Here is a 15,364-nt window from a genome sequence, read left to right as displayed (position 1 = left end):
GTCCACTTTGAAATTTCAGACTTGATTTTCCCTTACGAAAAATGTATCAACCCCCACATAAATGTCCATGAATTATAATATAATTATAATAATTCACATTTACTGTTGCTGCAGGATTATGTTCCCGCTGTAGCAAACTGGATCAAATTAAGATCCTACATCTGTACATACACTATAAACACAGATACTACCCACCACAGATTCTCGGAAGCAGAGGTTAAATTGTATGTCACCCAGTTTTGTGTGTTATGTGTGTGCGTGTGTATGTGTAAGAGAGAGAGCGTGTGGGTTGCATGTTCTGCGGAGTCCCTATCATGTGTATGTCTATGCATTTAAATGTTTTGCGTGTTCTGCGGAGTCCCTCTTGTGCGTCTGTGTGTTTGTGTGTTTTTCTGCATGTGTCTCATGTTCTGCGGAGTCCCTCTCGTGTGTCTGACTGTGTGTGTGGGTGTATTTCGTGTTCCTCTTTGAGAGAGAGAAAGTATTTGTGTCTGTGTGTGTATTGCGTGTGCCTCTTTGAGAGACAGAAAGTGTTTGTGTGTTGCATGTTTCTCTGTAAAACAAAGAATACAAAGCTGGCAGGCGCGCCCCCAAACAAACCCTGCTGTATGTTTGTTTAACTTTTCCTCCGAGACAACCACGGAGCCAATGAACACTGAAGACACACACACACACACACACAACCTCCGCTTGTGCACTGACAATTACCAGACGACAAAGGGAGGCGTTGTGTGTGTGTGTGTCTCAGAGAGAGAAGTGAAGTGTGTCTGTAGGGCAGGGAGCAGTGCTGTGCTCTGTATGGTTTGTGTTTAGATTAATGTGCGTTTACTTTCTGCCGATTGTTGCTGACTGGCATGGGCTTAGAGTAGGTACGGCAGTGGGTGTGTGTGTGTGTGTGTGTGTATGTGTTTCCCGGCATCAGTATGCTGTTCTACAGGTTACACTGGACAGACAGGTGGAGACCAGAGCGATTCCAGAGAGAGAGATTGAGATTTCAGAGAGAGAGCAAGAGAGAAAGAAAGAGACAGAGCAAGAGAGACAAAGTTTACTTAAGAGACTGGTAGGGCTGCATACCCCTCTTTCGCTCTCTCTCTCTATGTCCTTTCTTCGTACTGTCTGTTCAATTCCTCTGCCCTTTCCTTATCCTCCTCTTCTTCTCCTTTATTCAATCCATAACTGTGTTCAACAGTGTCCAATGTCGTTTAAACAACAACGAAACAGAGTCCTCTTCCAAAGTTTAAAAGTCCTCAATGATGCAGCGAGAAAAAGTCATCCACTCTTCTTCTTTCTCTAAATGGTCTTGTATACAACATATTAGTATTTTCTTCTAATTTCCCAAACCGCCGAATGTCCAGTTAGAACCCTTGGAACAGACAGTCAACTTCACAGAAATAGAATGATCAGAATATAACTCATTCTAGTTCTGTGCTCAACTCCTTTCTATACAGTCAGTATGTAATGTATGTATAAATGACACAGATAAAGCCAGCATACTGCACCAGTCTTGGCTATCACATCATCACATACATTTCTTTGTCCTTTTTTTCTGCTACCGTTCTGTTCCACAGTTCCACATTATATGATGTGAATTATAAATGAATACATTCTTCTGTCCTTTTGATCCTCTGTGTCCATCCAATGTTTTCAGGTTCATAACTCCCTCCTTCACATGTAGAATCTACAGATCTATTTACAATTCACTTTGGAAAGAATGGGGGAGTTAGTCCTTGGGGTCTCACCCTTCCATCCTCTAATCCCTCCTTTCACCCCCTAATTCCTCACTCTGGCAGTGTCCTCACCCTGCCTCCGTTCCTCACCCTCTCCTTTTCATCCCACCCCATACCCTCTTCTGGCAGTGGTCTCCCCTCTCTCTCTCCTCCATCTCCCCCTCCATCCATCTTTACAGATCCAAACGGAACGCCCCAAAATAACTTGATGACTCCTCTGCATGAACCATGGTGGGGGAAGAGACAGAGACGAAGAGCTCATCCCCGGCCCTCAGCTCAAACAGCCCTCCCTGGTAGACAGAGTGGAGGGCGTACTCTGCCTCTGGGGCCCAACACTTAGTGCCTACGCCCTTCAACAGCTGGATGGGCCGGAGGTAGGACGTCTTCTTGTAGACACACTGGACCAGCTGGTGACTGGCTGTTGGCTGGTCCCCTTCACTGGGCGATGGGTAGCGGAAGTAGACCTAGGGATGGAGGGATGAGGGCGGGATGGAGGGAGAGAGATATACATATGACTCAACGTGATAAAATGCATTATGATGTGATTATAATGCAGTAGAAGACTTGTCTTAAGCATGTATCACCACTTAATAATGTCTTATCATCGCATATGATGCTCACTATATTTAAAAAAAACTTTGAGTCTCATACTTGGTCCCACAATTATACAGTGCCTTGCAAAAGTATTCATCCCCCTTGGTGTTTTTCCTACTTTGTTGCAATACAACCTGTAATTTAAATAGATTTTTATTTGGATTTCATGTAATGGACATACACAAAATTCTCCAAATTGGTGACATGAAAGTGAAATCACCCCCTTTGCTATCAAACCCATAAGTATAATCTGGTGCAACCAATTACCTTCAAAAGTCACATAATTAGTTAAATAAAGTCCACCTGTGTGCAATCTAAGTGTCACATGATCTCAGTATGTATACGCTTGTTCTGAAAGGCCCCAGAGTCTACAACACTACTAAGCAAAGGGCACCACGAAGCAAGCGGCAGAAGAGTGGCCAGAAAAAAGGCATTGTTTAAAGAAAAAAATAAGCAAACACATTTGGTGTTTGCCAAAAGGCATGTGGGAGACTCTTCAAACATATGGAAGAAGGTACTCTGGTCAGATGAGACTAAAATTGAGCTATTTGACCATCAAGGAAAACGCTATGTCTGGCGCAAACCCAACACCTCTCATCACCCGGAGAAACCCATCCCCACAGTGAAGCATGGTGGTGGCAGCATCATGCCGGGGGGGATGTTTTTCCATCGGCAGGGACTGGGAAACTGGTCAGAATTGAAGGAATGATGAATGGTGCTAAATACAGGGGAATTCTTGAGGGAAACCTGTTTCAGTCTTCCAGAGATTTGAGACTGGGTTGGAGGTTCACCTTCCAGCAGGACATTGACCCTAAGCATACTGCTAAAGCAACACTTGAGTGGTTTTAGGGGAAACATTTAAATGTCTTGGAATGGCCTAGTCAAAGCCCAGACCTCAATCCAATTGAGAATCTGTGGTATGACTTAAAGATTGCTGTACACCAGCGGAACCCATCCAACTTGAAGGAGCTGGAGCAGTTTTGCCTTGAAGAATGGGCAAAAATCCCAGTGGCTAGATTTGCCAAGCTTATAGAGACTTAAAGCAAAATTAGGCTCTACAAAGTATTGCCTTTGGGGGGGTAAATAGTTATGCACGCTCAAGTTCTTTTCTTTTTGTCTTATTACTTGTTTGTTTCACACAAAACAAATATGTTGCATCTTCAAAGTGGTAGGCATGTTGTGTAAATCAAACGATATAAACCCCCCACAAAATCAAGTTTAATTCCAGGTTGTAAAGGCAACAAAATAGGAAAAATACCAAGGGGAGTGAATATTTTCGCAAGCCACTGTACATGCACTGTGTGTATTAATACACGTGTGAATTGGAAATGTGTTTTTTGCATATCCGAACTCTCCTTCGGACAACCTTGGCGAGTGGGGTCAACGCAAAAGTCAGCCATTATCAATGGCAACCTTGGAGCAATTAGAGTTAAGTGCCTTGCTCAAGGATACGTCGGCAGATTTGTCACCTTGTCGGTTTGGGTATTCAAACTAGCTACCTTAGCCTAGCGTTTAGAGGATTGGGCTGGTTACCTGCCGCCCTTATACAGTATACTTCAATGTCAAATGTGTTTACCTGAGAGTACATGTAGTAACGCCCATCCTGGGGCACACGCAGCCTCCCATCGGCTAAGGTCATGTTGTGAAGGTGGGCTCCGAAGCTCTGATTGGTCCACGAGCGGACTGGGTGGCGACATGATTGGTGGAGGTCGGGCTGGGGGGTGGGATACACGGGAGACCCTGTTGGAGAGAGAGTGCGCGAGAGAGAGAGAGCGAGGAAAGGAGAAAAATGGGCAGCAGCGGGCACAGAGAAAAAAACGAAGCGAGGTTGAAAGGGAGGGAGAGGCAGAAAAGAAGTGAGTATAGGAGGAGTAACCAAACAGACAAGTAATATTCCTGCAGGAAAATATATATCAGATAAGTGTGCATGTGTCCCAAATGGCACACTATTCCCTATTAAGTCCTATTGGACCTTTATAAAGGTACACCTATTTATTAATTTGCCTCCAGAACAGCCTGAATTCTTCATGGCATGGATTCTACAAGGTGTAGTTCAAACGTTACTCAATTGGTGTCAAGGGACCTACACCACCGCCACCAGCCTATACCATTAACACCAGGCAGGATGGGACCATGAACTCATGCTGCTTACACCAAATCCTGACTCAGCCATCAGCATGACATAACAGGAACCGGGATTCATCGCCTCCTAAATTGTCCAGCGTTGGTGATCGCGTACCCACTGAAACAGCTTCTTCTTGTTTTAGCTGATAAAAGTGGAACCCGGTGTGGTCGTCTGTTGCAATAGTCCATCCGTGACAAGGACCGACGGAGTTGTGCGTTCCGAGATGCCGTTCTGCACACCACTGTTGTACTGCACCGTTACTTGCCTGTTTGTGGCCCGCCTGTTAGCTTGCATGATTCATGCCATTCTCCTTCGACCTCTCTCATCAATGAGCTGTTTTCACCAACACGACTGCCACTGACTGGATTTTTTTCCCCCCCAGACCCCTTGACTTTTTCCAAATGTTGTTATGGTACAGCCTTATTCTAAAATGGATTCAATTGTCCCCCCCCTATCAATCTGCACACAATAGCCAATAATGAAATAGGGAAAACAGTTTTTTTGAAAAATTAAAAACAGAAGTGCCTTATTAACACAAGTATTCAGAACCTTTGCTATGAGACTCGAAATGGAGCTCAGGTGCATCCTGTTTCCATTGATCATCCTTGAGATGTTTCTACAACTTGATTGGAGCCCACCTGTGGTAATTAAATTGATTGGACATGATTTGGAAAGGCACACACCTGTCTATATAAGGTCCCACAGTTGAGCGAAAACCAAGCAGGATTGTGTTTTTGATTTGCCATTATGTGGTATTGTTTGTAGATTGATGAGAGAAAAAAAAGATTGAATACATTTTAGAATAAGCCTGTAATGTAACAAAATGTGGAAAAAGTCAAGGGCTCTGAATACTTTCTGAATGCACTGAATAGGGTGCTGTCTTTAATTTGAACAAACTGATTCCTAATGTTCCTATTAGTTAAACCACACAAACGTGCTTGCATGGATGCACACACAAACACACACACTAATAGCGCTAGGCGATGAGGTAAAACACATAGCCCTTTGAAGTGTGTGTAAGTGTGCATGCACGCCTGCGTGTGTGCGTGCATGCATGTGTACATTCCTGTAATGTCACCCAGGGCTTTTTGGCTGGTCTGGAATGGACTTCCTTATTGCCTTACAAGAAGAGCCAGGAGTTTTGCCAAGACAGGAGACCTTCCAGATCAGGATAAACTTCTGGCACTCATAAGGAATTGAAGCCAATTATTTCCTTATGAGAAAAGTTGATTCACTCTTCCTCCTCCCTACTGACTGTTTTTTATTTATTTTATTTAACCTTTATTTAAGTAGGCAAATCAGTTAAGAACAAATTCTTATTTACAATGATGGCCTAGGAACAGTGGGTTAACTGCCTTGTTCAGGGGCAGAACGACAGATTTTTACCTTGTCAGCTCAGGGATTCGATCTAGAATACTTTCGGTTACTGGCCCAACGCTCTAACCACTAGGCTACCTGCCGCTCCTGTTGACTAACAAAGAGACAGGCCTTGGCCTGGATGGCTAGCAAAGAGAGAGAGAGCGAGAGAGCAGGAGCGAGAGAAAAAGGGGAACCATGCCCTTAGTGCCCTTCTGAGCAGTGGATGCTGCTATGGGGAGGACGGCTCATAATAATGGCTGGAATGGAGTAAATGGAATGGTACTGTATCAACCAGATGAAAACCATGTGTTCGATACCATTCCATTTACTCCATTCCAGACATTATTATGAGCTGTCCTCCCCTTAGCAGCCTCTACTGCTTTAGAGCTGATGGTATTAACACCAGAAACGCAGGCCAAACCTGACTACAACCTGCTGTAGCATTTCAAATAATTTCCCATAAATAGCCGACTATTTGAAAGTATTTTCAAATGCCTGGGTAAACACTTCAGAGTGTATTTGAGTATTTTCAAATACTTTCCAATTGTATTTCCAAATACATTCAAATATTAAACTAGCTGTCTTTTCAAACAACAAATATCTAAATTACAAATGTAAAAGTAACTGAAAAGTAAATAGAAAAGTAATTGAAATACCTTAAATAGTATTTGAACCCAGGTCTGGTACACACACTAGCACAGACAGAGAGACATACACACACTCACCTTGAGTGCTGCTGTCTCTGAGGGTCAGGTGGGCTGACGGCCGCTGGGGCACAGAGGTAGCGAACTTTGACCCCGAAGTGTTGAAGGTCTGAGGTAACGTTCTCGCTTCTGACAGAGAGACGCATAAACATGACATCATCATCATTACCACCACTATCGCGGTCATGACCGATAAAAACAAAATGTAAAAACAAAATGTTCCAGATTCAACACCACGATAGGGGGTATACATGTACTGTATGTATAGATAGGTTTGTCATTGTTTTTTAGTCACACAATAGTTCATGCAGGTAGAGTATGATAGGGGATAGGTATTCGGTTGATGGAGTTTTAAATTGTTGTCATTGTTACTGAGTGTCACACAACGGTCATACAGACAGGTACAGTATTTGAGAGATTGACTCACCTTCAAACGTCTGCTTTGAGATTATGTTCTCTGTCACCTATAAAATTAAGATAAAGATGTCGTATGAGAACAGGTGGCATTGGTGCTGGCAGAGACTAGATCAGCATCATTATCTTTATGATATAAACTTCCAATACAACAGGTATAGACATCGAAAGTAAAAAAAACACAACCAGCATCATCATTATCCTCATCTTCATCACTATCAGTCACGTGCTGTGGTTTAGCTTCTCCCTTATGCCATTTCTCTGGCATGTACTATGTAGTCTTGACTTACTCAAACTTAAGACACTACTCCTTTTACGGAGGTTTGGTGGGTACGTGCGAAAGATAAACAAACAAAATAAAAAGATCCAACGAGATATCACTTATTTGTTGGGCAGAGTGTGTTTGTGGGTTAGATTCAAGATGCATTGCTGAAGTTCTGCTACTGGCATATAGACATTGTAGGAAAACGTATCAGGAAAGCCAGTGTGATGGTATTTACACAATACATGTAGGCAGTGGAAAGACGGATATAGACATTGTAGGAGAACATAGCAGGAAAGCCAGTGTGATGGTATTTACACAATACATGCTGACAATTGGCAGCAACAACCAGTGATATTTCAAACTGTACTCTGTACTTTATGTGTACGGTATGTGTATATAGCCCTGTTATTGTTATTTTATTGTGTTACATTTAAAAAAAAAAATTACTTTCGTTTATTTGGTAAATATTTTCTTAACTCCTCTTGAACTGCACTGTTGGTTAAGGGCTTGTAAGTAAGCATTTCAAGGTAAGTTCAGTGCAGTTGACAAATAAAGTTTGATTTGTTGTTGTTAGAAAGACCCTGTTCTCTGTCTCTCCGTCTATGTACACTACCATTCAAAAGTTTGGGGTCACTTAGAAATGTCTTTGTTTTTGAAAGACATGTTTTTTTTGTCCATTTAAATAACAGCAAATTGATCAGAAATACAGTGTAGACATTTTTAATGTTGTAAATGACTTTTGTAGCTGGAAACGACGGATTTTTTAAATGGAAAATCTACATAGGCGCACAGAAGCCCATTATCAGAAACCACCACCCCTGTGTTCCAATGGCACGTTGTGTTAGCTAATACAAGTGTCTAATTTTAAAAGGCTAATAGATCATTAGAAAACCCTTTTGCAATTATGTTAGCACAGCTGAAAACTGTTGTTCTGATTCAAGAAGCAATAAAAAACTGGCATTCTTTAGACTGGTTGAGTATCTGGAGCATCAGCATTTGTGGGTTCGATTACGGGCTTAAAATGTCCAGAAACAAAAAACATTCTGAAACTCATCAGTCTTTCCTTGTTCTGAGAAATGAAGGCTATTCCATGCGAGAAATTGCCTAGAAACTGAAGATCTCATACAATGCTGTGCACTACTCCCTTCACAGAACTGCGCAAACTGGCTCTAACCAGAATACAAAGAGGAGTGGGAGGCCCCGGTGCACAACTGAGCAAGAGGACAAGTACATTAGAGTGTCTAGTTTGAGAAACAGACGCCTCACAAGTCCTCAACTGGCAGCTTCATTAAATAGTACCCGCAAAACACCAGTCTCAACGTCAACAGTGAAGAGGTGACTCCGGGATGCTGGCCTTCTAGGCAGAGTTCCTCTATCCAGTGTCTGTGTTCTTTTGCCCATCTTATTATTTTCTCTTTATTGGCCAGTCTGAGATATGGCTTTTTCTTTGCAACTCTGCCTAGAAGGCCAGTATCCAAGAGTCGCCTCTTCACTGTCGACGTTGAGACTGGTGTTTTGCGGGTAGAACAAAACAGGACAATGACCCCAAGCATATAACCAAAGCAATGTTGGAATGGCTTCAGAAGAATGGGATAATTCCATGAAACATGGGACCAACACTTTACATGTTGCGTTTATATTTTTGTTCAGTGTATGTTGGTTTAGCTATATGCCCAAATGTTGAGCAAACTCACAATCCTATTGCAACTGGTTACCTTACAATTGTACATTGATAACATTTTATTTTACAGTGCACGCACGCATACATACATAAAACACACATGCACAAGACAATTGCTTTCACACTGGAGTTTTGGTTTATAGCACGAAGAGCTGTGTTCTAAATGTGACCAGGGTTAAAGTTTGAGCACCGACTCCAACCATAACAGTAAAACCACCAGCTGCAATAACAACAAACAAACTAAGTCTTCAACCTTTCACCCTTTTTACAGAGGCCCTAGTACAGTACAGACCCCGTAGAGAAAGATTTCAGATGAACTCGGATACCATTTTTATATCTCTGCGTCCAGCATAAAGGAAGTTAAACGTAGTTTCGCGAGCCAATGCTAACTAGCGTTAGCGCAATGACTGGAAATCTCTGGATGCAGAGACCTAAAAATGGTATCCACGAGTTCATCTGACTAGGGAAGTAGATTGAGGGCTTCATTGCCAAAATCTTGACCTATCCCTTTAAAGTTCTTAAGAATGAATTTGAAAAAGTTCTTAAGATGATTCTGCACAGAGCCTTATTGGGGCCAGTAATCAAAGCGACTCAAACTAGGAGTGCTGATCTAGGATCAATCCCCTCCCTCCCCATGCAATCTTATTAATTACGATCTCTGAAGGCCAAACTGATCCTAGATCAGCAGAACTACACCGTCATGCATTGTGAATATGGCCACTGATATCAGAAAGAGATGATAAACAGGGTCTTGATTCACTAAACATTCTTAAGGAGGAATTTGAGATAGTTCTTACGATTTTGCAGATTTGCATGTACCTCATAACTTCCTTAAGAACTTATTTGTGTTTTTTTTGTTATGAAGCTTCTTGGATTTTTTTCTCTAGAATGTTTTACTGAATCCATGCCCTCGTTATTCACTGGAAAGGCTAGTCAAAAGGGAAGAAGTAAAGAGGGAAAACAAGGGGAGAGGGAAAGACAAGTATGCACATGAACAAGTATTTGGACTACTCTGGGAGCTTAGCAGAAGATGGAAACCCAATCCCTTAATATGTGTGTGTGTGGTGCAGGTCTGGGCCAGTCTAAGCTCTCCATAGCTCTGTGGCACAGAAAGGGAAACTTATCTTGCCATAATCTACTCAAAAAAGTTACCGTCTCTCAGTTCCTTCAGCAGGGCTGATGATTAATATGTAACTTATATCTCATTTAAGAGACAGATATAGAAATGTGATATACAGATCTGGATCTATGGAACGGACAGGGAACCTTATCTAGGTCTGATCGAATCTAAGAAGTTACTGTTTTCCCGTTCTTTCAGCAGGAGTTAACATTAATAAGTAACTTATACCTCGTTTAAGACACAGTTCTAGAAATACAGTAGAATGGCCACAGTCTGAGTGATATATAGATCTGAGCTAGTGGTCTTACATTGGGCGAATCTTATCTAGTACTAATATACTCTAAGAAGTTACCGTTTCTGTATTTCAGCAGGGCCAATGATGTAATAAGCAATTTATACCCTCCTATAGGTATAGAATAGAAATATAGTAGATTGAATTTGTATTTGTATTTATTATGGATTCCCAGCTACTCTTACTTGGGTCCGGCAAAATTAAGGTAGTTATACAATTTAAAAATCATTACAATACATTCAGAACAGATTTCACAACACACTAAGTGTGTTCCCTCAGGCCCCTACTCCACTATCACATATCTACAACACAAAATCCATGTGTACTTGTGTATAGTGTGTCTGTTATCATGTGTGTGTATGCATGTGTCTGTGTTTGTGTTGCTTCACAGTCCCCGCTGTTCAATAAGGTGTATTTTTATCTGTTTAAAAAAAAATCTGATTCTACTGCTTGCATCAGTTACTTGATGTGGAAAAGAGGTCCATGTAGTGATGACTATATGGAATACTGTGCTCCTCCCATAGTTTGTTCTGGACTGTGAAGAGAACTCTGGTGGCATGTCTTGTGGGGTATGCATGGGTGTCTGAGCTGTGTGCCAGTCGTTTAAAATGACAGCTCGTTGCTTTCAACAAGTCAATACCTCTCACAAATACAAGTAGTGATGAAGTCAATCTCTACTCCACTTTGAGCCAGGAGAGATTGACGTGCATATTATTAATGTTTGCTCTCTGTGTACATCCAAGGGCCATCTGAGCCAATTGTAATTTTCTAAAGTCCCTCCTTGTGGCACCTTTAATTTTTTTATTTTATTTCACCTTTATTTAACCAGGTAGGCCAATTGAGAACAAGTTCTCATTTACAACTGCAACCTGGCCAAGATAAAGCAAAGCAGTGAGACAAAATCAAACACAGACTTACACATGGGATAAACAAACGTACAGTCAATAACACTATAGAAAAATCTTTATACAGTGTGTGCAAATTATGTAAGGAGGTAAGACAATAAATAGGCCAAAAGTGGCAAAGTAATTACAATTTAGCAATTTACACTGGAGTGATATATGTGCAGATGATCTGCACGTAGAAATACTGGTGTGCAAATGAGCAGAAAAACATAAACAAATATGGGGATGAGGTAGGTAGTTGGTTGGATGGGCTATTTACAGATGGGCTATTTACAGATGCCGCGATCGGTAAGCTGCTCTGACAGCTGAAGCTTAAAGTTAGTGAGGGAGAAAAAAAAACTCCAACTTCAGTGATTTTTGCAATTCGTTGCAGTCATTGGCAGAAGAGAACTGGAAGGAAAGGTGGCCAAAGAGGAGTTGGCTTTGGGGATGACCAGTGAAATATACCTGCTGGAGCGCATGCTACAGGTGGGTGTTGCAATGGTGACCAGTGAACTGAGATAAGGCGGAGCTTTACCTAGCAAAGACTTATAGATGACTTGGAGCCAGTGGGTTTGGCGACGAATATGCAGCGAGAAGTCAAGGATCGGTAGGATAGTCAGTTTTACGAGGGTATGTTTGGCAGCATGAGTGAAGGAGGCTTTGTTGCGAAATAGGACGTCGATTCAGATTTAACTTTGGATTGGAGATGCTTGATGTGAGTCTGGAAGGAGAGTTTAGAGTCTAGCCAGACACCTAGGTATTTATAGTTGTCCACATATTCTAAGTCAGAACCATCCAGAGTAGTGATGCTAGTCAGGCAGGCGGGTGCGGGCAGCGACTGTTTGAAGAGCATGCATTTAGTTTTACTAGCATTTAGGAGCAGTTTGAGGCCAGAGAAGGACTGTTGTATGGCGTTGAACCTCGCCTGGAGGTTTGTTAACACTGTGTCCATAGAAGGGACAGAAGTATACAGAATGGTGTCGTCTGCATAGAGGTGAATCAAAGAATCTCCAGCAGCCAGAGCGACATCATTGATATATACAGAGAAAAGAGTCGGCCCGAGAATTGAACCCTGTGGCACCCCCATAGAGACTGCCAGAGGTCCGGACAACAGGCCCTCCGATTTGACACACTGGACTCTATCTGAGAAGTAGTTGGTGAACCAGGTGAGGCAGTCATTTGAGAAACCAAGGCTGTTGAGTCTGCCGATAAGAATGTGGTGATTGACAGAGTCAAAGGCCTTGGCCAGGTCGATGAAGACGGCTGCACAGTACAGTCTTTTATCGATGGCGGTTATGATATTGTTTAGATATTGTTTAGTGCCTGAGGTGCACCCGTGACCAGCTCGGAAACCAGATTGCATAGCAGAGAAGGTACGGTGGGATTCGAAATGGTCGGTGATCTGTTTGTTCACTTGGCTTTCGAATACTTTTTAAAGGCAGGGCAGGAAGGATATAGGTCTGTAACAGTTTTGGTCTAGAGTGTCTCCTCCTTTGAAGAGGGGGATGACCGCGGCCGATTTCCAATCTTTAGGAATCTCAGATGATACGAAAGAGAGGTTGAACAGACTAGTAATAGGGGTTGCAACAATGGCGACTGATCATTTTAGGAAGAGAGGGTCCAGATTGTCTAGCCCAGCTGATTTGTAGGGATCCAGATTTTGCATCTCTTTCAGAACATCAGCTGTCTGGATTTGGGTGAAGGAGAAGCGGGGGGGGGGGCTTGGGCCAGTTGCTGAGGGGCGTGTGGAGCTGTTGGCCGGGGTTGGATTAGCCAGGTGGAAAGCATGGCCAGTCATAGAGAAATGTTTTAAAAAGCTAGCCTTTGCTTTCCTAACTGACTGTGTGTATTGGTTCCTAACTTCCCTGAAAAGTTGCATATCGCTGGGACTATTCGAAGCTAGTGCAGTACACCACATGGTGTTTTTGTGCTGGTCAAGGGCAGTCAAGTCTGGAGTGAAATAAGTGCTATATCTATTCTTAGTTCTAAATTTTTTGAAAGGGGCATGCTTATTTCTGATGGTGAGGAAAGCACTTTTAAAGAATAACCAGGCATCCTCTACTGACGGGATGAGGTCAATATCCTTCCAGGAGACCCGGGCTAGGTCGATTAGAAAGACCTGCTCGCAGAAGTGTTTTAGGGAGCATTTGACAGTGATGAGGGATGGTCATTTGACCGCGGACCCATAAAGGACGCAGGCAATGAGGCAGTGATCACTGAGATCCTGGTTGAAAACTGCAGAGGTGTATTTAGAGGGCAAGTTGGTCAGGATGATATCAATGAGGGTGCCCATGTTTACGGATTTGGGGTTGTACCTGGTAGGTTCCTTGATAATTTGTGTGAGATTGAGGGCATCTAGCTTAGATTGTAGGATAGCCGGGGTGTTAAGCATATCCCAATTTAGGTCACCTAGCAGTACGAACTCTGACGATAGATGGGGGGGGCAATCAATTTACATATGGTGTCCAGGGCACAGCTGGGAGCTGAGGGGGGTCCATAACAAGCGGCAACAGGGAGGGACTTATTTCTGGAGAGATGGATCTTTAAAAGTAGAAGATCTAACTGTTTGGGCATAGACCTGGATAGTATGACAGAACTCTGCAGGCTCTCTCTACAGAAGATTGCAATTCGCCCCCTTTAGCAGTTCTGTCTTGACGGAAAATGAAATTGGGGATGGAAATTTCCGAATTTTTGGTGGCTTTCCTAAGCCAGGATTCAGACACGGCTAGGACATCAGGGTTGGTGGAGTGTGCTAAAGCAGTGAATAAAGCAAACTTAGGGAGGAGGCTTCTGATGTTAACATGCATGAACCCAAGGCTTTTACGGTTGCAGAAGTCAACAAATGAGAGCGCCCGGGGACACACAGGGCCTGGGTTAACCTCTACATCACCAGAGGAACAGAGGAGGAGTAGGATGAGGGTACAGCTAAAGGCTATACGAACTGGTCGTCTAGTGCTTTGGGAACAGAGAATAAAAGGAGCAGATTTCTGGGCGTGGTAGGATAGATTCAGGGCATAGTGTACAGAGAAGGGTATGGTAGAGGGTGCGATTACAGTGGTGGTAAAACTAGGCATTGAGTGACGATGAGAGAGGTTGCATCTCTGGAGGCGCCAGTTAAGCTACAGTACAGTAGTCCAGGTGTGCCATTACTAGGGCCTGTAGGACCTGCCTTGTTGATAGTGCTGATAAGAAGGTAGAGCAGAGCTTTATTATGGACAGACTTTTCCCCATCTTAGTTACTGTTGTATCAATATGTTGTGACCATGTCAGTTTACAATCCAGGGTTACTCCAAGCAGTTTAGTCACCTCAACTTGCTTAATTTCCACATTATTTATTACAAGATTTAGGGTTTTGTTAATGATTTGTCCCAAATACAATGCTTTTAGTTTTTGAAATATTTTGGACTAACATTCCTTGCCACCCATTCTGAAACTAACCGCAGCTCTTTGTTAAGTGTTGCAGTCATTTCCGTCGCTATAGTAGCTGATGTGTATAGTGTTGAGTCATCCGCATACATAGACACACTGGCTTCACTCAAAGTGGCATGTTGTTAGTAAAAAATTGAGTTCGACCCTTTCAAAACAACCACCTTGTTCACAAACACAGAATTATTCACAGCCTAAAATTGTCACGTTCTGACCTTAGTTCAGTCTTTATTTTAGTTTGGTCAGGGCGTGAGTTGGGGTGGGCATTCTATGTTGTGTTCTGTTATATTTCTATGTGTTTGGCCTAGTATGGTTCTCAATCAGAGGCAGGTGTCAGTCGTTGTCTCTGATTGGGAGCCATATTTAGGTAGCCTGTTTTCTATTGTGTTTTGTGGGTGGTTGATTCCTGTTTCGGTTGCATGTACTTTTGTTAAGTGTTCTGTTGATTTAATAAATATCTCATTATGGATACTTACCACGCTGCACATTGGTCCGATCCTTGCTACTCCTCTTCAGACGAAGAGGAAATCCGTTACAAAAATATCTAAAATCCATTCTATAATTTTTTTCTATGATCTCAGACAGTCACAAACACAACATGGTATCGCCTCTATTGTGACTTTTGTCTCTGTAGGGCACTGTGGAGCAACCACAGCCATCGATTTCATGCCAGACATCCAATCTCATGATAACCCCTATACTGGAGTTTCCAGTCCTACATATGCTTCACGTGCATTCATGGGCCAGGGAGGGGCAAGACAGTGCTGAAG

At 42.7% G+C, this 15,364-nt stretch overlaps 1 protein-coding gene across 1 annotated transcript in view; it reads right to left on the bottom strand.

Moving 5' to 3' along the window:
- Positions 1 to 1,900: 1,900 nt before the first annotated feature.
- The window catches only part of tnfsf10l (TNF superfamily member 10, like), a 56,652-nt gene continuing 43,188 nt past the window's right edge, over positions 1,901 to 15,364 (bottom strand). The window contains exons 3-6 of the mRNA XM_038995552.1: positions 6,937 to 6,973; positions 6,531 to 6,638; positions 3,898 to 4,061; positions 1,901 to 2,191 (exon numbers count right to left, since the gene is read on the bottom strand). Coding sequence (XP_038851480.1) covers positions 1,901 to 2,191; positions 3,898 to 4,061; positions 6,531 to 6,638; positions 6,937 to 6,973 — 600 coding nt within the window. The remainder of the gene's footprint in view (positions 2,192 to 3,897; positions 4,062 to 6,530; positions 6,639 to 6,936; positions 6,974 to 15,364) is intronic.

Source organism: Salvelinus namaycush, chromosome 6 (assembly GCF_016432855.1).
Source record: "Salvelinus namaycush isolate Seneca chromosome 6, SaNama_1.0, whole genome shotgun sequence".
NCBI classification, from domain to species: Eukaryota; Metazoa; Chordata; class Actinopteri; order Salmoniformes; family Salmonidae; genus Salvelinus; species Salvelinus namaycush.
Note: the sequence above shows the minus strand (reverse complement) of the source record. Positions and strands in the feature narration are given on the sequence as shown.